The 23,233-nt window shown below is 43.5% G+C and overlaps 2 protein-coding genes across 4 annotated transcripts; both read left to right on the forward strand.

Annotated features, from left to right (window-relative positions):
* The first annotated feature begins 420 nt into the window (after positions 1–420).
* On the forward strand, positions 421–10,763 carry LOC113030297 (dolichyl-diphosphooligosaccharide--protein glycosyltransferase subunit MAGT1). 3 transcript variants are annotated; one of them, XM_026181625.2, is made up of 10 exons: positions 421–619; positions 1,041–1,210; positions 1,292–1,409; positions 1,872–2,012; positions 2,155–2,295; positions 6,540–6,629; positions 7,135–7,198; positions 9,060–9,134; positions 9,435–9,525; positions 9,630–10,763. In XM_026181625.2, exons 1-10 carry the CDS (start codon positions 524–526, stop codon positions 9,643–9,645), a joined length of 1,002 nt encoding a protein of 333 aa, XP_026037410.1. In that variant the 5' UTR covers positions 421–523; the 3' UTR covers positions 9,646–10,763. The 3 variants fall into 3 exon arrangements, with proteins under 3 accessions (XP_026037410.1, XP_026037419.1, XP_080165056.1); XM_026181634.2 differs by having other exon boundaries at positions 426–604; XM_080308930.1 differs by having other exon boundaries at positions 470–707.
* Positions 10,764–11,456: 693 nt separating this feature from the next.
* igbp1 (immunoglobulin (CD79A) binding protein 1) lies at positions 11,457–19,074 on the forward strand. The gene is made up of 3 exons (XM_026181611.2): positions 11,457–11,993; positions 13,584–13,916; positions 18,576–19,074. Exons 1-3 carry the CDS (start codon positions 11,517–11,519, stop codon positions 18,846–18,848), a joined length of 1,083 nt encoding a protein of 360 aa, XP_026037396.2. The 5' UTR covers positions 11,457–11,516; the 3' UTR covers positions 18,849–19,074.
* Positions 19,075–23,233: the final 4,159 nt, after the last annotated feature.

A 23,233-nucleotide genomic window follows, 5' to 3' on the forward strand; every position in this document is an offset into this window, starting at 1 on the left:
ACAGGAAAACGGGACGCGGTGTCGTGAGTATCCGCACCGGTGATAGAGTTAAGCCGAGCGGTGAAACTGAAGTTGTGGGGAAGGTTGTGGATTGTCCCACGAACTGCAGTCTTTACCAAAGGCAACCGTATCCTAACTTTTGTACACGCATTGCGTCACGTCTACAAAGTCGGCTAGCTAGCGAACGTTTGCAGAATATTTCCTATTCACTATTATTGATTAGGTCACAGCACACTAAACTCGTCAGTGGATTACATCAGAAGTACGGAGAAATTCGTACGTAGGAATGCTGTTTTGAGGTATCCTTACTCCAGGTACCTGGCTCTGCAGCACAGCTGTAGGTGGCGGCAATGAGCAGCTTGTTTCAAATCGGTTTTTGAAACGAAGAAGAGAGAAACCAGAAGGAAGGACTGCTCTCTGTGTGATTGGCTGAGATGTGACCAATGGAAAGCTGACAGGATATTATCGCGTGTTCGCGAGCGCGCGCGCGTGTGTTTGGTAGTAGTGTGGATAGTGCAGCAGAATGTTAGGAAAAGTTTTGACTTCGCTGCTTCTTCTCGCGGTCTTCTTCTATGAACCCGCGGAGGCGCAGAAGAAGAAAGAGGTGATGTCTTCAGTGGTGTGTAGCCAAGGAAGTTGTTAAACTTTGGAGGGAGTTTTTCCAACTTCGTCAAAGTTGCACGTCGTCTGTTTCCGCATCATTCTTGGTAGCTAGCTTAAGCTAACAGCTGCTAGAAAGAGCTCCGTTACTCATTATCTAAAGTAGTTTTAGCAGTTACAGCAGTAGCTTAAATAACATGCTAATTTCATCAGACAGCATTAGTTTGATCACAGTTGTTAGCTCCGACTAACCCAATTACTGGTTGTAAACTTGACTGGGCGTTATTAAACCGGAAATGAATTAAACATTAATTACCTTTATTCTAACGCCTAAATGGCGCGTTTAACTGAACGAAAATAAAATGCATAGACAATAGAAAGACGTTTGTTTTTGCTACTGGAGCTTTAGCAGTTGTGTTGGTGTCTTTGTGTGTGTGTAGACTCTGCTGTCAGAGAAGGTGACGCAGATGATGGAGTGGGCCTCCAAACGATCAGTCATCAAAATGAATGGAGATAAGTTTCGTCGTTTTGTCAAGGCTCCCCCTAGAAACTACTCAGTGGTCATCATGTTTACAGCACTGCAGCCACAGAGACAATGTGGAGTGTGCAGGTAACAAGTAGCAACAGGAAGAACATGCACTGCTTTTATTCCAGCTTGCATTTGTGACTTTAAAACATGTTTCCTTTTCAGGCAAGCTGATGAGGAGTTCCAGGTGCTGGCTAACTCCTGGCGTTTTTCTTCTGCCTTTACCAATAAAGTCTTTTTTGCGTCAGTCGACTTTGATGAAGGATCAGATGTGTTTCAGATGGTGAGACATTTTATTCTGTTTTCATGCATTTAAAAACATCTCAGTCAGGCCAACTTGTGTATATATAATGAAGCAATCTCAGAGAAACTTTGTAATTTTATAATAATTTAATGCTGGCACTCATTTGGTTTAATGAAAACATGTTTTTTCTTCATAAAATCATGAATAAAATGAGTGGTTAGATCGCAGACTGCTTCAGTTATTTTAATATTATCATACTTTCGTTTTGTACAATACATTTGTTTAAACAAATTTAGTTGACCTAAAAATGTGTGCAGTGTTCAACCCCTGGGCTGTTTCCCTGTTGTGTTTGCATGTTCGCCCTGTACCTTTGTCTGTAGTAAAAGATGATAAATATTAGAACATATTTGATTACATTTAATCAGACATCCAAAAGGAGTCTAACTTGTTAAATCCCATCACTACACGTATCTAATCTTCTGATTCTCTCTGTATTTTCAGCTGAATATGAATTCTGCCCCAACATTCCTCCATTTCCCATCCAAAGGAAAACCTCGAAGGCCTGATACGTATGAGCTCCAGGTCCGAGGCTTCGCGGCTGAGCAGCTGGCTAGATGGGTGGCAGACAGAACTGATGTACAAGTAAGTGTCAAACGTTTCAATGAGATCAGTGAAGATGTTTGCAATAAAATGAATTCAGACTTCTAATTAAGGCAAACAAACACATTCAAACACGGGCATGGTGAGAGCCTCTGGAGTCTACTCTCATGTTTGTGTGTTTCAGATCCGTGTCATTCGTCCTCCCAACTATGCAGGGCCTCTCCTGCTGGGATTCCTTCTGGCTGTGATTGGTGGACTTGCATATCTACGAAGACACAATTTAGAGTTTCTCTTCAACACAAATGTCTGGGCCTTCTCCGCACTGGTAAAAACTACCATCATATACACACACATGCTGAAATGCTTATTTGCTTTTTCTCTGGTGATCCAAGTCCAGAAAAAAAAGATCAAAATCTTCTGTCGTCCATCTCCACACCATGTCCAAATGCACGTCAGATAGCCTTATAGTGTTGTGAAATGTGACGGTATACATGGGTGTGCACATTATCTGTGGCTCAATACAAGTCACACCACAAACGAGACAGAAACAAAGTAGATCTGCTGTAGCAGGTGTAGCTCTCCTGTGGGCGCTTTCCTCCAGTTACTGTAAGAACTGTATTCTACATTAGTGTGCAGAAGTCTTGACTTTGTTTTGCTTCCATAAAGCCAGACTTTCAGTTCTCCGAGCTGTCTTTTGTTTCAGGGTTTCTTTAGACACTGGCTGCTTTTTCAATCGTTTTTGGTTCAGTACTTGTACCTGACAGTTTTCGGAGGACTTAACACTGGCTTATGTATAAAAAAAAGGCATCTAGCTCAAAAGATTAACCTTTGTTGTGTCTACACAGACGAATGATCCAATAATCCCGGCACTTTGCTGCTACCAGCCTGTTGCAATAATACATTTCCCTCAAAAGATGACTCCCAAAGAGCTATTAGCCAAACGCTTGGATATGTCAGCATCTTTTTCTAATTTCGTAGAACAAAATAATATTGTAAAAGTATACATTCATTACAATGACATAGGAGCAGGCACCGGTTTGTGGAAGGTGACGTGTTAAATACAGTGGCCAAGCTGTCATTGTATTTTACAGTGGGTGGAGGAATTTTGCCCCACCACAATCACATGACACCGCTTCCTTTTGGTGTGAAGGAGAGCCTGTTTGAGTTGGGTGACACTGCAACAAGAAGCCGGAGTCAGAAACAGATTTTTCCTTGTCTGTCCGGGCGCCCCGAGCGGAGCGATCAGCACTATTTTATCCAATAAAATCATCGTTCTCTTCCCAATCACATGCAGACGCTCTACATGCCAGTCAAGTCACAAACGTGTTTCTTAGTGACGCACGAACAGGAATCCAATCAGCACGATGTGGGGAGGACATGACTGTGTTTCAATAAGAAACCTGTTTGTGGAGGGATGTGCATGTGGTGCCTGTAACTGTGAACTGCTTAGTTTTAGGTGGGAAAAGAGAGACTGTGATTTCATTCAGTAGTGTTGGTTGCATGTCGTGTTCTGCTCTGACAGCTGATTGTGTGCCTCTGCAGTGTGAACATGGACCGTGAGTTTTAACATAAAACTCACTGTTGCAGCCAGCGACAGCACAAACTCGACCCTCCAGGCCTCCACGGTGCAGGTTTATACATGTAGTGTTTCAGGTCCAACAAGAAATACAAACATGCAAGTCACAACAATCTAAAGAGCCTAGAAATGTTAAAGAAAGAGACGGAGCTTCAACCATTCGAGTAATTCAAGCAGTTGTTTAACACAGTGTGCTTCACTGACACGTGTGACTAAACACAGACCTGTAATACAAACGTATTTAGGAGCAGCATGTGAGTAAAAAGTCTGACATTAAGCAAACACAGTCTCTAGTTTTTCAATAAAAAGGGCAAAATAATTTCCAGGCACTGGGTATCATTAAAATTGTGACAGATGATTTTCATGACAGAGAACTGAACAAAATGCAGCTAATGTGCGAAGAAGGGCTTGATGTGTCCTGAAGATCACTCAAAGAGATCACTCAAAGAGATCGCTCAAAGAGATCGCTCAAAGAGATCGCTCAAAGAGATCGCTCAAAGAGATCGCTCAAAGAGATCGCTCAAAGAGATCGCACAAAGAGATCGCTCAAAGAGATCGCACAAAGAGATCGCTCAAAGAGATCACAAAAAGAGATCGCACAAAGAGATCTCACAAAAAGAGATCGCTCAAAGAGATCGCACAAAGAGTTCTCACAAAAAGAGATCGCACAAAGAGATCACTCAAAGAGATCGCACAAAGAGATCGCTCAAAGAGATCACTCAAAGAGATCACTCAAAGAGATCGCACAAAGAGATCGCTCAAAGAGATCGCTCAAAGAGATCGCTCAAAGAGATCGCACAAAGAGATCGCTCAAAGAGATCGCTCAAAGAGATCGCACAAAGAGATCACAAAAAGAGATCGCACAAAGAGATCGCACAAAGAGATCGCTCAAAGAGATCGCACAAAGAGATCACAAAAAGAGATCGCACAAAGAGATCTCACAAAAAGAGATCGCTCAAAGAGATCGCACAAAGAGATCGCTCAAAGAGATCACAAAAAGAGATCGCACAAAGAGATCTCACAAAAAGAGATCGCTCAAAGAGATCGCACAAAGAGTTCTCACAAAAAGAGATCGCACAAAGAGATCACTCAAAGAGATCGCACAAAGAGATCGCTCAAAGAGATCACTCAAAGAGATCACTCAAAGAGATCGCACAAAGAGATCGCTCAAAGAGATCGCTCAAAGAGATCACTCAAAGAGATCGCACAAAGAGATCGCTCAAAGAGATCACTCAAAGAGATCGCACAAAGAGATCGCTCAAAGAGATCGCTCAAAGAGATCACTCAAAGAGATCGCACAAAGAGATCGCTCAAAGAGATCACTCAAAGAGATCGCACAAAGAGATCGCTCAAAGAGATCGCTCAAAGAGATCGCTCAAAGAGATCGCACAAAGAGATCGCTCAAAGAGATCGCACAAAGAGATCGCTCAAAGAGATCGCACAAAGAGATCGCTCAAAGAGATCACAAAAAGAGATCGCACAAAGAGATCTCACAAAAAGAGATCGCTCAAAGAGATCGCACAAAGAGTTCTCACAAAAAGAGATCGCACAAAGAGATCACTCAAAGAGATCGCACAAAGAGATCGCTCAAAGAGATCGCTCAAAGAGATCGCACAAAGAGTTCTCACAAAAAGAGATCGCACAAAGAGATCACTCAAAGAGATCGCACAAAGAGTTCTCACAAAAAGAGATCGCACAAAGAGATCACTCAAAGAGATCGCACAAAGAGATCGCTCAAAGAGATCACTCAAAGAGATCACTCAAAGAGATCGCACAAAGAGATCGCTCAAAGAGATCGCTCAAAGAGATCACTCAAAGAGATCGCACAAAGAGATCGCTCAAAGAGATCGCTCAAAGAGATCGCACAAAGAGATCGCTCAAAGAGATCGCACAAAGAGATCGCACAAAGAGATCGCACAAAGAGATCGCTCAAAGAGATCGCTCAAAGAGATCGCACAAAGAGATCACAAAAAGAGATCGCACAAAGAGATCGCACAAAGAGATCGCTCAAAGAGATCGCACAAAGAGATCACAAAAAGAGATCGCACAAAGAGATCGCACAAAGAGATCGCACAAAGAGATCGCTCAAAGAGATCGCACAAAGAGATCGCTCAAAGAGATCGCACAAAGAGATCGCTCAAAGAGATCGCACAAAGAGATCGCACAAAGAGATCGCACAAAGAGATCGCACAAAGAGATCACAAAAAGAGATCGCACAAAGAGATCGCACAAAGAGATCACAAAAAGAGATCGCACAAAGAGATCGCACAAAGAGATCGCACAAAGAGATCGCTCAAAGAGATCGCTCAAAGAGATCGCACAAAGAGATCGCTCAAAGAGATCGCACAAAGAGATCGCACAAAGAGATCGCTCAAAGAGATCGCACAAAGAGATCGCTCAAAGAGATCGCTCAAAGAGATCGCACAAAGAGATCGCACAAAGAGATCGCTCAAAGAGATCGCACAAAGAGATCGCTCAAAGAGATCGCACAAAGAGATCGCACTGTGTTTAAAAGTAAAGGTGGTCATACCAAATATTGGCTTTCAGACTCGTTAGAATATGTAACTGTACTATATACTGCATGACTTTGTGTTTACAATTCCATTTCAATATTCAATATTCTGGTTTTGTTAGCAAAAGATAAAGAAATGGCGGCGCTCAAGACTTTTGCACAGTACTATACATGCATGTGATTCAGTGTAACTGGTGCAGTACATCGGATGAGCTGGGAAGGACCAACTGTCAGTTTAATTCTGTACGTTTGATATATAATGATCATAAAACAAACTCTTTCTCCATAGATTTTGGAAACACTTGCCTGGAATAATCTGGAGACGGTGGAAACAACCGGAGAGCTGTTTCCTTTTTGTTTTTTTTGTGATAAAATGTGTGAACAAGTGAACCTCTTACAGTCAAATGAGATGTTTTTGTTCACGTAAAACACCCAACAGCTCCTACGTCTTTGTGTTTTACGCATCTTATTTGTGTTTCAGTGCTTTGTCCTGGTCATGACCTCAGGCCAGATGTGGAACCACATCAGAGGACCACCTTATGCTCACAAAAACCCCAGCACAGGACAAGTTGTAAGACACACATACACTTCACTCATGTCACTAATATAACATGTTGGCTCCAACAGAGTTACTACAACTATTTAACAACGCACTTAACTGACGTGTGTCGCTGTGAGCTGACTGAAGTGGTCAGGAGATGACATCATCATGACCATGAATGTCATGCAGGTTACCGTGCTGAATGATTGGACGACACGTCTTTAATGACTCGCGTTGAATTTATTTTGGATTTTCTTTATTCCACACATGGCCTCACACATATAGACTAGTCAGTAGAAATAAATAAAGGAAGTATAAAGTTGTAGTGAATAATGATCACTAACGAGAAACGAATCCGTCTTAAAAGATTAAAAGTTGTGATCCTGTGTGGAGAAAATCCCAAATAAACTCATATTTGTTAGAGAGCACGCAGTGATGGGTTAATAAAGGTGTGCGCTGGTCACCCTGACACTCATGGCCACATTTACTGCATGTAATCTTTTGACCAGTCTAAGATGTGACTGTGTGTTTTCAGAGTTACATCCACGGCAGCAGTCAGGCACAGTTCGTGGCAGAGACGCACATCGTCCTCCTCTTCAGTATCCTTCAGCTTTCTGCAGATGAACACTTGTGTGGCCGTGTCCACTAAACACACACACTCTGTCAGCTCAACAACCTTCCATGGATAACAACGGCTTCCCTCTGCACCAAACACATGATCTCCTTTTTAACATATTGGGCCATTTTTTAAAAATTCTGTTTTCTGCCACTTGTGCGGGGCCGGGTCACGCAGGCGGCAGCCTAAGCTGTCAGTCCGAGACCTCCCTCTCACAGCCACCTCCTGCAGCTTCTCCAGGGCCACACTGAGGTGTTCCCAGGCCAGATCTCGGGCATGTCCTGGGTCTGCCCCGGGGCCTCCCTTTGGTGGGACACAGGGGATTTCAGCCATGTCTCTTAGTTGTCTAACTTATGCATGTTTGACAGAATCACAGGCTGTGATCAGCACACCTGTCTCCACTGTTGAAATAACTTCACGGCCCACAGTGTAGCTGTGACACGAAGCACCTTTGTAGCTTTCTCATGTTTCTCAGTTTGATGTGCGACATTATTCTGAATTAGCACATCAAACTGTAAACACCACCTGTGTTATTCCAAAATCCAATACAGACACTTTTTGCCTCAAAAGTTTACACACAGGAAAAAGTGAAAGTTTGCTAGCAGCTCTTTCTTCTCAAGCACCATTCGATTTTATTAAAAGTGTTGGTTTACAGCCATTTTCAAATCTGTCCGGAGGGATTCAGCCACGTTCAGATCTGGGCTCCTGCTCTGCTGCTCGAGAGTATTTTACAGAGTGGTCCTGAACCCACTCCTTGTCCTATTGGAAGCTCAGCCTACCCCAGTCGGAGGTCCAGAGCGCTCTGGAGTTGGCTATCATCATCGTGTCTGTAGATGCATCTTTCCTCGACCCTGACTGTCTCCCAGTTTCTGTTGCTAAAGTTTATCCCCACACTGTGATGCTGCCACCACCAGGCTCCATTGTAGGGATGGCACCGTCCAGGTGGTGCCCGTTTTCCTCCAGACATGACCTTTGGGATTCAGGCCAGAACTTCAGGCTCTGTTTAATCAGAGAACTATGTTCCTGGTCTGAGAGTCTTTCTGGTGGCTTTGGTCCAACTCCTGACAGGTTGGTTGTCCTGTGCCTTTCACCCAGGGGTGTCGCTACTAAGACCCTTCTGTCCCGATCAGTCAGCTTGGCCGGGCAGCCAGCTGTAGGAAGAGTCCTTGTGGTTCCAGGTTCTTCCATTTACTGATGATGGAGAAAACGTCGCTCATTAAGACCTTCAGTGCTGTAGAAATGTTTCTGTACACTCACCCAGAGCTAAGCCTCACTACTGTCTACAGACCACTGCTTGGACTTGGTGCATGTCAGAGTGTGTGCCTTTACCACAGCTGGGCCTCAGTCACATAGTAAAGCAGCAGAAACAGGACACGCTGCTTAACTTCGACTTTCATGCCAAATAAATAATTTTGTACATGTGATAGTTTTGGGTTTTTAATTTTGCATAAATTTGCAAGAATTTCCAGCAGACTTTCTTCACTTGGTCGTTTTGGGCCACTGTGTGCAGAAGCTTTTTCAGGGATGAGCTCTGTGTGCAGCAGTGCTGTGTCAGCTGCAGGAAGCCAAGATGCAGCACAATGATTCCATTAAATGTTAGTGGTGATTCATATCTGAGTATATTTTTTAAATTGATTACATTTTTCCCCTGGAGGTACACGGAGAACAGCTGGGCCCTGTCCCAGTGGCTCAGGCCTTTGTTCCTGCTCCATTTCCTGGCAGAGTCTTGGTTCTCGTAGCCTTGTCTGTGTTTATTTCTGGGGTGAATGGTGGTAATAAGGTAAAAGCTTGGCTGTGAGTAGATGGATGCTATGAACTCGTTCAACCCTTGACCCAGCTGTCAGATGCGGCTGTTACCATGGGAATAGTTCTACTGTGTGAAGCTGCTACTTCAGACATGGATATTGGAAAGAGAAAGAGTACGTGTACACACACACACACACACACAGATTGTGTCTTCGGGTTGTCTAAGATCATTTTCCAACAGAGAGCAACAAGAACATCTCAGTTGTACGTGCATTCCTGTGTATGATCCAAGTTCTTCTGACCTCAGAGCATCTGTGTACGAATATAGAAAACACAAACACTCCACAGTTTCCAGATAATAACTTTGTCTAACCCAACCTTCTCTAAACCAGTCAGTAAATCATCGTCCCTGAGTTTGTTTACTTGTCTGCATCATGCATAAGGAGGTATAATCGCAGAACCCTGCGTGTCAGTTATGTGTGTTGCAGGTATCGGTCTAGTTATGCTGTTCTTCAGTTGGTTGCTGTCGATCTTCAGAGCCAAGTACCATGGATATCCATACAGGTGTGAACATGTTAATGTTGGATTCTCCTGTTTAATCGACTGCGACCGGCTCAGATGGTGCTTTGTGTCTCTATGGACTGAAAGTTGTCTCGTCTCTGTTGCAGCTTCCTGATGAGTTAGTGCTGATCAGCTCCTCCAGAGTCAGAGCAAGTATAAGTCGGAGGACAGACGTGCTGCAGGGTGCTGTCCACAGCATCTTTGATGAAAAACTGTTTGCCAAGCCATGATTGTCCTCTGATCTGTTTAATAAAGTCAGTACATCATATACATACGGTGCCTTTTACAATATCACAAGTGGTTCCTTTACAACAACAGAGCTCTGATCGCTGCTGTGCAACATGAACAGTCGTGTACCAAAAGATGTCTTCTTGGTCTGAACTTGGGCCAAATTGTTTGATTTGTGATTCATTTCTAACCTGCAGACTGTGTTTTTGTCTTAAAGTGCAGACATGAGTCAGGACTGTTTAGTTCTTGTTGCTGAGACCTCAGCAGACATTAGTCTGTTGTTGCTGTGACTCTTAGGATCCAGCAGCAGTACTCTGTGTGCTATTTGTACTAAAAAGGTTTTGTTCAAACATCAGTTGAGACATATATGGATCTGTTGGTGCACTTACACGTTTCTTTTTTATGTACAAATGCTTCCCTCCTTTAGTAATACTCTGCTTGGTTTTTACTGAGTTTGTACACTTGTGTTGCAGTTAGGCAAACAGTCAACAGAGAGCATAGTTTTGATTTTAAACCTACATTTAAATTTAAATGTGATATTTGATTTATTTGCCGGAGTAACTGTTAAAGTTAGCTCTGTTTCTGGAACAGAAACGCTTCCTGTGTTTGGGGTTAACAAACTAAACCTGTTGTCGGCATCACGGCCCTCACATGTAAAATATGATCTGTAGAAACAAAAGTACTTTCATTACATGGCTCAGTAAAATCCCATAATCAGTAATCATTGGTGTCTTATTATTGTGATCACGGCCCTTTTGTTTTTAAATGGAAAATGTCAGATTGATGAAAATATGTTTGTACTTTGTTGTCAAGCTAACTGTTCATACTTCTTTCCAAATGGGCCTTATCTGCAGAGCATGATGGGACGCATGTGTCTTCATGTGTGTGTACATGAGGACTGGGAGAAGGTTGCATTTTGTGTGTGGTGTTTTAAATGTGTGTTATCAAGTTCAACAAAGAGGGAATATTTGATCAGAGCTGACTGTTGCTGATATTAAAGTGTCGTAACTGAGGATCAGTGTGTGTCATAGACACTTTGTGTGTGTGTGTGTGGTCATCAGACTTTACTGAAACTACCTGAGTCAGTCTGAAAGTGTTACTGGTTTAGTTTCTCAGACATGGATTAAGAGGCACATTTCTGCTGCAGTCAAACGTAACACATGATTTCTGGTATTTTTACTGTATAATTCCACATATCGCTTCAGAAAACAGATGTCAGTGTGACACTTTAATATTTTCATAGTTATATCAATAAGGCGCCTACACAGAGAAACCTTATGAACACTATCTCGGTTGGCTGCTCCCTCTAACCATATCATACATTATTAGTACTGTATGCTGCTCAGTAACATTCAACATTTATTATTTACCATTTCCAGTTCTGTAATTTTTAGTTAAAATAAATAATAAAAAGTCTTAATAAAAATCTAATCAGCTATGACAGTTAAGTGGACAAAGTATAACAAAAGGTCCAGTTGGGGAAATAAATCTTGTTTCTTGGCCTTTACACAGTAATTGCTACAGTGCTGAACAGGACAGACAAAATACAAAAAACATTAATAATTAATTAATATTATGGAGTTAATATTATTTTATAAAAGCTTTTTTCACCCTTCGGGTCAGATTATGAGCGACTATAGAGAGACTGTAGTATATTTTTATTTCGTAAGTCTTACGTGTTATTTTAACGTTTGCCTGCAGGAGGCGGTAATACTGAACTACACTAAAAACAGAAGAAGAAGAACGAACCCGGAAAATATTGCAAGATGGCGGAATCGGAGAACAGCAACAGTGTTAGACAGCCATTAAATGTGGACGCAGAACCGCTTAAATTATCAGAGTTGTTAGATCGTGGTTGGAAAATATTCGAGGAGGTCGACAGCACAAACGAGCCTCTTGGCTCAAACAGTATTCAGGTGAAAGTTAAGCGCGGGGTTCAAATGTTAGAGGAAGCCTCCCGGATGGTCGCTCAGCTCGACTTGTTTAGTCGCAACGAAGAGCTCGAGGAGATCGCCACGGCAGACCTGAAGTACCTGCTGCTGCCCGCTTTGTTAGGAGCTCTGACCATGAAGCAGACCACCCGGGACAAACGGTTGGAAATAGTCCAGACGGCCCGCGCTTACTTTATGGATTTTTTAAGGAGATGTGACGAGTATAAGGTGTCACCGTTTAAACTGCCAGACTCCACGGGTGAAAAAGCACGGCCTGACGGAGGGTCAGAAGATGGAAACGCTAAAGCTAATGTAAGTACCTAACTAAGAGCAAGTAAATAGCAAATGAGCTAACCCTCCGGCTGTGTTCATAAACACTACCCACTCAGCTTGGTCGTGGTCAGAACTGGTCAGCAGCAGATGGGTGGGTTTGTTTCTCACTAACATCCGTTCTTGTCATGAGCGTTTCCTGTATCCTCAGTGGGTTTTCGTGTAGAATTGAAAGTACACTCTGGGATAAATAATTGATTATTAAGCGTTTATTATTTTTGTGCTGGGATTCTGTTCATCTGGACGTTTTCAGTGGGAGAAACGTTTCGTCATCATCCAGGTGACGTCTTCAGTCTCAGCTGACTGCAGGTTTCAACCTTACATTTGCATAATGACCCACCGGAGTGGGTTTAGAAAAAAGTCCCGCTCAGTGTATCAGTTAGATCACATCATCCCAATTTCGAAATGCAAAAGCATTTTTAATCAAATAATTACAGCCTCGTTTAATTTAAGCACCACTGCAGCTGATTGTATATCAGTGATTAAGTTTCAGTGATTTTTATGCGTCGTTACTTTGTGTGAATCCGGGAACATCCTTCATTGGTAGCTTTCAGAGGACTGATCTCCACAGGACAAAGTGTGCTTCAGTCTATGATTGTGCCAACCAAAGCCAGTTTTCTTCTGAGGAGTTCTCTCCTCTCTGTGTGGAGTTTGCATGTTCTCCCCTGGTTTGTGTGGGTTCTCTCCAGGTACTCCAGCTGAACACTGGGTCAGGTGGCTACTTTGAAGAGTCAGAGGTTTAGGATATATTTTGGTCTATAAACTGATTCCATGATTGCTTTTTTAACTCCAGGTGCTTATTTGTACCATGGTTTAATTTCAGAGTGCAATGAGACATCAAACTGCATCATTCTCAATAGAAAACTGCAAAATTGTGGTGTTTTCAAACTTTTGACCTGTAGTGTATTTCAAAGTGTAAAGACTGTCTCCAGGTGGAAACCAGACGGACCAGATTGTTCTGTAAATATATTTATATTTTCACACATTTTTGACGTTTACAAGTTCTATTTGCATTTCAAGCCACACTGAACACTATGGTGAGAGAGGAGAAATGTTTCTTTGTTTTTAGTTTGTCTACAAAATTGACATTAAAGAAAAGCTGTTGGAGTGAAATCCTCGAGCTGCTGTTCACTTCATGTTAGCGACCAATGAGTTGTGAAGTAAACAACAATTGAACTGATTGGATCAGCCATAAACTGTGTTGTTGGTCTTTGATCTAAATCACTGGTACATCCCTAATCACCTGTGCCTTTGTTTCTGAATGAACTAACACAGCACATTGAACACCTTTACTTTGAACAAGCTGCAGTGTTCATATAACAACAGGTTCTTTCTGTTAACTGCACTGTTAATGAAGGCTGTAAGTCTGGGCTTATTTATGTCACATAAGTCAGTCACAGAAAAGTGTCCGATGGGAACATGTCACCAAGCTCCACAGATTTAAGTCACACAACCAGAAAGTGATGCTTTCTTTAGTTGTTTACATGAAAGCTTCTAAATAACAGAGTTCACCTGTGTGTGATTTGGAGGATGTGTCAATAATGAATCGGTGACGTGTGCTTTTTGTTTCAGTCTTTCCCCGGCCCGACCAACCTGGTTGCTATGGCAGCACAGAGACAAGCTAAAATTGAGCGGTACCGTCAGAAGAAGGAGCTTGAGGCCAAACTGTCTGATGTTCGGAGAGCTGTGGAGACCGGACAAGCTGATGATGAAGTCACCAGAGATTTTTACCTCCTGAATGTCCGAAGATGGGTCGCTGTGTGTTTGGAGGACATAGAGAGCATTGACCAAGAGGTGGAGATACTCAAAAAGATGGATATGTTTAAGGAGAATGCTCCCAAGCAACCCACTCACCCACCCAGGCCCCCCATGAAACCCTTCATCCTCACCAAGGATGCTGTGCAGGTGAGCTGGTTTGTTGTTGTACGACTGATTAAGGTGCATGCAGTCACAAGGTTGCACGTGCAGCCTGGACTCTCTTAATCAGCCTTTATTGTAATTTGCTAAAGTGGTCTGCTCGTTAGTCATCTGTGAGGATGATGCGTCACACAGCTTCAGTGATGTTCAGGGTCTGGGGAGGCGTGTCCATGTCTCATACTGTTGTAACAGTGTCAGCGTGATACGGTTCTTTTTCCCAGTAATGACCCAACACGGATCAAAGCAAAGCTCCAACATGCACAAACATTTGACCTCACAACATGTAATGAATTGGCACAAATGTCTTTGATATGCTGCTTAGTGATGGTGTTCGTGAGAACGCCGTGAGAATCAATAAGTAATACTGATAATGGGATCACTGAATTCTTATCAGTTCCCGACTCCATGTGACTGTAATCCACTGTGACACGTCTCAGTCCATCTGCCCCCTGTTCATGTTTCATTGCTGCACTGACAACATTATTGATGAGCAATAAGAAATAACCAAGAGTTCAGAATGGTCATTTTTCATTGGCCTGTGGAACGTTCTGTTCATGCAGTTTTATTAATATGATGCAGTGCTCCCTCGCTATAACGCGCTTCACCTGTGGCAGTCTCGCTGTTTCACAGATTTTTTTTTTTGTGTGTGTGAAATTTCTTTTTCTTTTTGAAACGGCGTATTGTGTCCTGCGTCCTGATTGGCTACGTTCAGCTTGTCACATTTACATAAATCTTCGATCACTAGCAGCGTGACTCTGAAGTGCTGGACTGTATGTTTGTACGTTTTCTCCCCAACAAACAACAGTGTCGATGAAACGTCGTCACCTGCGGGTTCCTTTGGTTTCATTCTGTAATGCTGGACTGATTTTGAACTTTCAGAGCTTAAACGAGAGAAAAGTGTGAAAATGTTCCTGCCTGTCTGAGAAACGAGTATAAAGTGTGTAGTGAGGGCTTTACAGCCTTAAAGCATCTATAGTAATTGTAAAAGATAAAGTTGGCTACTTTGCGGATTTCACTTATCGCAGGTTATTTTTAGAACGTAACTCCCGCGATACGCGAGGCCGCTGTGTTTCATTTCACTAATGTTACAAAGCCTGCTCTGTGGAGGAATCACAGCAACAAGGTGGGACGGCTGCCACCAGCATTCAGCAAGCTACCGAATTTAAACATGGTATCAAACTACGATAACAGTTCATCTGTCTGTTTTATGTAGCATCTGAAGCTTTACTGTAAAAGTTTGAATTATGCCTTCTGTTTGGATCAGGCGTGTCAAACTCACGGCGCAGTTATGTCACGGGTCTGTCAGTATGTGGGACTGAATCTTCAGCCCTGCTGAGGATCCATGCAGGCATGGATGCTCTTTATTTTGATGGACACACCATGCAGCCAATTACACGCAGAGACTGGGATCATACCATTAGTGAAAGAAGGAAGGGGGGCATTGTGAAGACAGCAGGTGTAGTGGTGCAGGCCAGGTGGACAGAGAGACGGGGAGATGGATTTAAACGGTGACGGGATCAAGTGAAAATGCAAAATGAGCAGCACCTGGCTGCATTTCAGTGACGCTGCAAAGCTGAGTGCAGAATGTGTAAAATTAGGAGCTGAAATGATCCCGTTTTTATTTTTGAGCCATTTTTTCACTGCGGAGGACAAAAAGGTCTCAAACTTGTCCAGGCCTTAAACCTCACCTGTTCTCCCCAGTGGAAGTCAATCTATAAAGATGAGGCTGAATACAAACTTGTTACAGTTCAGTGTTGAACATTACATCAAACAGAAATGTGTGCATGTACTACACCGACTCAGTGTCGCAATGAGTCTCACAGGTTATTTATCATTCCTGTGGTGCTGATCACCACAAACAAGCAGAACGTTTCAGTGTTTCCTACTGATAAAAACCCTCCTTTATGGCCACTCACACTACACAGAGTCATGACGCATTAGACCAGGGGTGGCCAACCCGCGGCTCTCGAGCCGCATGCGGCTCTTTGCCTGGTTTCATGCGGCTCTTACGTTCATATCAAAGTTTGTGTTTTGATTTTTTTTTATGTTGTTGTTTTAAAATGTGCGCGTTCGCTTCGCTTGAGTTCAATACGGTATTTTCATCACATGCGCATGTGTGTGAGATGAAAATACCGCAAAGTTTCCCAGTAGGAGCAAGTTTGCCCTTAAAATGGCAGGAAAAAAATGCACAGCAAAAAGAAAATATGAAGATGAACACAGGACGTTTTTAACAGAGTGGGAGAGTTTATATTTTTTTGTTGAACGCAATGGTAAGCCATTCTGCCTTATATGTCAGACGTCATTAGCGCATTTCAAAGCTTCAAATCTTCAGCGCCACTTCAGCTCACTCCATGCTAACATCGACCAGGAATTTCCAAAAGGGACTGAACTTCGCAAGCACGAGTCGGCCACTTTGAAAAGTCAGGCAGAAAAGCAGATACAGTTTTTCCAAAACTTTACGAAGCGGTCAGAGACCATAACGCTCGCATCCTATCAGCTGGCTTGGAACATTGCACGGGCTAAAAAGCCATACGATGAAGGGGAGTTCGTTAAAAAATGCCTCAGTGACGTTGTTGAAATCTTGTCTCCTGAAAACGACAAATTAAAACGCGTGGTATCAGACGTCCAACTGTCCCGCCACACTGTTGAACACAGAATATCGGACATTAACACAGCTATTGAATCACAGTTGCACTCTGACCTTCAAGCATGTGAGTATTTTAGTGTCGCATTGGATGAGAGTTGTGATATACAAGACAAGCCTCAGTGGGCAATATTTGCATAGTCTGTGTCAAACGATTGTGTGATCAAAGAAGAGCTCCTGGATATTGTGCCATTAAAAGACAGAACCCGTGGCACAGATGTGAAAGAAACCATGATGGCTGCATTAGAAAAAGCAAATCTGCCCATAACGAAATTAACTGCAATAGCCACGGATGGAGCACCAGCCATGATGGGATCTGTGAACGGGCTTGTGGGGCTGTGCAAAGCTGACCGAACTATTCCTGACTTTTGGAATTTCCACTGCATCATCCACATGGAGCAACTCGTGTCTAAATCATTGAATTTAGATAACGTCATGAAGCCTGTGATGGAAATCGTCAACTATATCCGCACACATGTGCTTAACCACAGGCAATTCAAGAATCTCATCGCTGAGCTGGACCAAGGGCTTCCAGGTGACCTGCCGCTGCACTGCACTGTGAGGTGGCTGTCAAAAGGCCGGGTACTCTCTCGCTTCTTTGAGCTTTTGGATGCCGTGAAACTGTTTATGGAAAAGAAGGACAAGGACTATCCCGAGCTCTCGGACCTCAAGTGGATTATGGATCTGGCCTTTTGGTCGACATGCTGTGTCACTTGGACAGACTGAACCTGACCCTGCAGGGTAAGTTAAAAATGCTCCCTGACCTGGTGCAAAGTGTGTTTGCGTTTGTCAACAAACTGAAGCTGTTCAAGACACATATTCAAAAGGGAGATTTAACGCATTTTCCCACTCTGCTAAAAGCCAGCGGGCAAGTCACCAGCGCTGCCCTGAGTAAGCAAAGAGCCAGATATGCAACGCTGATTGAAAACTTGCACGAAAGCTTCGTGACCCGGTTCCATGATCTACAATTGAAAAGGCCACAGATTACGTTCCTCGTCGACCCATTGAATGCAGAGACCGGCTGTTTGAAAGTCCCGCTAGTCACAGATGAAGCTGCGGCTGAGTTGGAGATGATCGATCTTTGTGAAGAGGACCAATTGAAACCTGCTTTAAGGGAAGGGACCATTGAGTTCTGGAAAAGTGTGCCAATGGAAAAATACCCCAATGTCAAACGGGCTGCGCTTAAGATACTGTCAATGTTTGGGTCAACATACGTCTGCGAGTCTGTGTTTTCTACCCTAAAACATGTGAAATCAAAGCATCGATCTGTTCTGACTGACACACATGTGAAAGAATTGCTTCGAGTGACAACAACGGAATACAAGCCAGATTTAAAGAGGATTGTTCAAGGCAAGGAATGCCAGAAGTCCCACTAAACAACATGCATTATAAAGTATTTTTGTTTGTGGACTTGGTTGAACTGAGAGTGTGTGTGTGTGTGTGTGTGTGTGTGTGTGTGTGTGTGTGTGTGTGTGTGTGTGTGTGTGTGTGTGTGTGTGTGTGTGTGTGTGTGTGTGTGTGTGTGTGTGTGTGTGTGTGTGTGTGTGAGAGAGAGAGAGAGAGAGAGAATTAAATGACATGGTTTTCTATAGAAAGTTATGTTTTTTTACAGCTGCAGTTAAAAAAAACAGAAATCTGCTAGTCCCAGAGCTCAGTGCCTCTGAACACTGACATTTACACTGGAAGCGGATGAAACATTGGTTGGGTTACAATTTTTAACAGAGCTCAACTGAATAGCTGGAAACGCTGATTAGCTGAAGTTTTCAGCAAGTGCTGTACTTGAAATCTGATGAGGGATCAAAAACGTAACAAATGTCACTCTGCTCTTTGTACTTGAACATCACGCCACTCAAAAACATAAAACTGAAGGTACATTTTTGAATGTCTTCATTTAACAAGCTCATATCAGATCAGTTATTGTTTAAAAAATCTGAGTCACTTTGTTCCGATTTGCTTGAACGTGGATCGATGTCTTTAAATCCATGTGTTCACTTTGCACACAGGCTAAGGTGTTCGGGGCCGGTTATCCCAGTCTTCCTACCATGACAGTTGATGACTGGTATGAGCAGCACAAGAAACGCGGCGTCCTGCCTGACCAGGGTGTACCCAGGAAGCCCACTGCGGAGGATCACGGGGATCCGAGCGAGACGGACGAAGAAGAAAAAGAGAAGAAGGTTGAAAACGATGACGACGAATCTCTGCTAAAGGCCAGAAACTGGGATGACTGGAAAGACACTCACCGCAGAGGTTATGGGAACCGCCAGAATATGGGCTAGCTCATGTGTTCAACCGGGCTTGTCTCTCGCTTCATTTCTATACTAAATGAAGAAAAACACCACCGCATCAATAAATATGTACATTCAATACTTTGTCTGCAGGTTAGTTGGTCTGGAGATGAACACTACTGCTGATTAACTCATGTTACAACCGTTCTGTTGATTGGATCACATTCTCCTATGTACCGTCGTGGTTTCCATTTACAATAAAAAAAATAATAATTCAGCTGGAAGCTTGAAACCATCGTGCTTATCCCTGTTGTTATGTCATGGGGAGTGTGACTCCTTGTTTCCCCGAGCCTTAGGAATGACCTATCAAACAGCTCTGAAAGAGTTCGTGATCTCTGACACTTCACTGTCTCTGGTCTGCCTGTGACCTGGAATGTCTCCGTGCATCAGCTGCTCAGTTCCCACAGCTGCGTACTGGAAGCGTTTTGCTCACACACTGATTTGAAGATGATGGCTGGTCTCTGTTTGATTTTATATATAAAGACAGCAATAACAACCTTGTCCTACAACATCACAACATATTACACTGGTTCAAATCTGTTTAACAAAAGCTATGTCCATGCTTACTGCTCCCACGGGAATGAAAAATAATAATAATGATAAATGGCCTGCATTTGTATAGCACTTTACTCAGTCCCTAAGGACCCCAAAGCTCTTTACACTACATTCAGTCATTCACACACTGGTGATGGTAAGCTACATTGTAGCCACAGCTGCCCTGGGGCGCACTGACATTATTTATAAAGCACACTTAAAAACCAAGGGTATGCCAAGGTGCTTAATGAGTAACAGAGAGAATAGGAGGAGGATAATAGAAATAGGACCAAAGTAAGTAGGTATGCAAGCAGGTAGCTGTCACTGATACATAGGAAAGCAGCAGATACAGAACAAACAAGGAATTAAATGAGCATAAAAGTGCATGATATAAAATCATAAGTGAAGTGTTAACTAGAGGGAAAGGCAAGATTGGATAAGTGGGTTTTTAGTCGTGATTTAAACGGTGCTACAGATGCGCGGATATCAAGAGGACCGGGGCAGCCAGAGCAAACGGTCACCCCGAGACTTCGGCCGACATCTGGGTTGGTCAGTAAAAAACAGGTCGCAGCCAGGTGGGGCTGACGACACTCACTGATATCCTCCATGTGCGTTTTTTGCGGTTGGTGTTGATACAGCGGCAAGGAGAAAAACAGCAGCAGCGGTCTTAATGAAGCGACCGCTGCTGCCCGTTTCTGGGTTATACGAGCATTTTCAAACAATCTGAAGTCCACCGGATGTTCGGATCGTTTTCTCTCTTACATAAATGGCTGTGCACGAATCACCTGACGCACAGATCACGTGAGTCTCCCACAAACGTAAGCCAGCATCTCCCTCTGTGTCTCTGGGCTGTACTGGAATCTCATCACCATGGCGGTAAAGACACGACTGCACACGCGGCACAGCTGCGGTGTCCGGGGCGCAGTGCGCAGATACAGAAACCGAGATGTGCACGAGATGTGTCGCGCGACACTGCAACCATAGCGGGGCTATATCAGTGCCATTTCTTAAATGTGTAAAATCTGTAACATAATGTTTGGAGTTTAGTCTGTTACTGTTGCTATTTTTACCATTTCTTCTTGGAGCAACTGTAACCCACATTATTTCCTTAGGGATTAATAAAGTATTCTGATTCTGATTGTTTCAGGATGACCTGCCATCATCCAATCACACGTCTGCTTACCTGCATCTGTTGCTCGCTTCTCTTCGTCTTCTTTTCTCTTTTTTCTAAACTGAGCACCTGATGGCTTTGAACTTTTCTTGTCCATCTTGGTTTTAATTTTGCACTCCAGTATGAACAATCATCCCCCAACTCGAGGATCACCACAACATGATCTAACAGACCTACACCTTAGTTCACAGATTCACTTTGTTTATTCCTGGGATTTCACACAACCCAGGATTCAAATCATGAATACATAATGGGCTTGGATTTACAACATTATGAATGAAATGTGCTCTACTTGGAAGCAGCAGGTCTTCCTCCCCTTTCGACGGGTTGTGTGTGAGACTTTAAATCATCAAATAAATATAAATTTTTAAATTGTTATTGATCCTTTACCCCGAGTCCTAAAGTGTATATTTATTTTCTTACTCCTCTTATATATACTGTTGGTTTACTTGCACTGCTGTAACTGGAGCCTCGTCGTCTCGTCTCTCTATATCCTGGACTGCATGTAGCGGAGATGACAATAAAGTTTACTTTGACTTCAGCAGCGAGCATGCGCACCGAGGGCTCTCGCGCTCACTTTTCGCGTATAGAATTTCGAAAAAAACATCGGTGCAAATTATAAGTCTGTATTATAATGTCTGGTGTTTTCGTGTTTGTTGTTTTGTTTTTATTTTCTTTTATTTTGCGAGTTGGTTATTAGACGCTGCCACAGCCGGTCAGAGACTCCCCCGCCGCCCCGCCCTCTCCTCCCTGAGCCGCAAGCAGCAGGCGCACCTCGCAAACGGAGGGCGCCCTTACTCCCAGCAAATGGGCGACAGAAAACCGATCGGTGCCTGTGACATCCCCGCTATGCGCTGGCATGACGTCGGGGCAGCATGAGTGCGAGCATTTTTTTTTGCCGGTGCCGGTGATGCCGCCCCTCACCACGATGCCGCCCCGGGCAACCGCCCGTATCAAAAACAGCTTCTGGTGGCCGGTATTGACAACTAACTCTTATGACTGTCTTGCTTCTCCGTTGCGTGTTTGGCATTTTTTAACCTTTATTTTTAAAAAATAACATTTTTTCCATAAAATACATTTCGAGAAAGATTTCACTGCTATTATAATTAGGCCTTTAGATTGGCACCAAGGTTGATTTTGATTCATCATTATTTTTTTTGCAGGGGCACAGTAAATGTAATAATCATAACCTATAATGGTATATGATGTTTTTCACTTTTTCCACACTAAATGTTTATTACCTTGCTAACGTAAATAAAATTACAAGCTCAGTTTGAACTAGAAAAACATTTATTTTAGAAAGATAAACATGAACATTTATGTTGTTGGGGATGGGGAGAGAGACAGACAGGGAGAGAGGTAGTATGTGTCTGGGTGTGAGAGTCCTGCTCAGACGGCACAGTCGTTACAAATGGACACACTGTGGTCCTTGCATGTATGCTTCTCACATTTGCAGCAGGCGTTGACAACTCTTCTCCTTTTTTCTTTGCAAAATTCACACTGCCTCCTGCCCTTAAATTGAATGATGGGAGCGGTCCATGAAGCCGCTGCAGTCAGATTTGTGACTACTGCTGCAGCGGCTGATGAGCGAGGAAGGCGCTCTCTCTTTGCTATGTGTGGGTTCACCAGCATTTCTCCCACTTCTTCAATGAAGACCCTCCGTCTGTGTCCTTTCCGCTTCTGCCAGGATGACTCGATTAATGTCCACAGGACGTAGGCATTGTAAAGTGAAACATCAAGGACGTTGTGGAAGAGGGCCAGTGGCCAGTAATTTGTTTTCCTCCTGCAGGAGTAGGTGCCAACAACCTAACAAAAAAAGAAGCATAAAACATACATATATATTAGACATGAATATGAGCAAGAATGAATAAATATATGCATAACTGGTTCGTAATGACACCTACCTTATCAAGGTTGTCGACACCTCCTTTGCATTTGTTGTAATCTTCGATTATTACAGGCTTTCTCTTCCCTTCTTTGCTCACGTCTGGGCGGCGGTGTTTTGTGCTTAGTAGCAGCACATTCTTGCCCCGTCGGGGGATGTAAGACACAAGTGTGTGGGTGTTTGTAAAAGCGAAGATGGAGGAGAAGATCTCTCTCTTTTTTGCCTGGAGCAAATGAGGTGGAAGCTCAGGCTTGTTTTGGCGAATTGTGCCAACCAGGGCCATTTTCCTCTTGAGTAGCTCATCTGCCAGTGCACAGGAAGTGAAAAAATTATCACAGGTGACGACGTGTCCCTGGAGCCCCTCTGTCATGTCCAGGACCACCCTCATCCCCTGGTTGACTTCAACACGATCTGGAGCTGCTTTGCCCGTGTACACCTGCAGTCTCCATGCGTAGGATGTTTTGACATCACAGGCTGCCCAAATCTTGATACCATATTTGGCCGGCTTCTTTGGCATGTACTGCCTGAAGCTACACCTGCCTTTGAACGCGACGAGTTGTTCATCCACACAGAGATCTCTGTCTGGGCTGAACAGCATCTCCAGGCGGTGCGTCCACATATTCCAGACTTTGCGGAAGGGAGCCATCTTGTCAACATGGCGTTGGGGGCGGGATAGCTTATCATCGAACCGCAGTGCTCTGCTGATGTTCTTAAACCTTTTCTGTGACATCGTAGCCCGGAAAATGCTCCGTCCCCATTTTTCGCTCCAGAGGCTCAACGTGGATT

This window comes from Astatotilapia calliptera, chromosome 2, assembly GCF_964374335.1.
Source record: "Astatotilapia calliptera chromosome 2, fAstCal68.1, whole genome shotgun sequence".
In the NCBI taxonomy this organism is placed as follows: Eukaryota; Metazoa; Chordata; class Actinopteri; order Cichliformes; family Cichlidae; genus Astatotilapia; species Astatotilapia calliptera.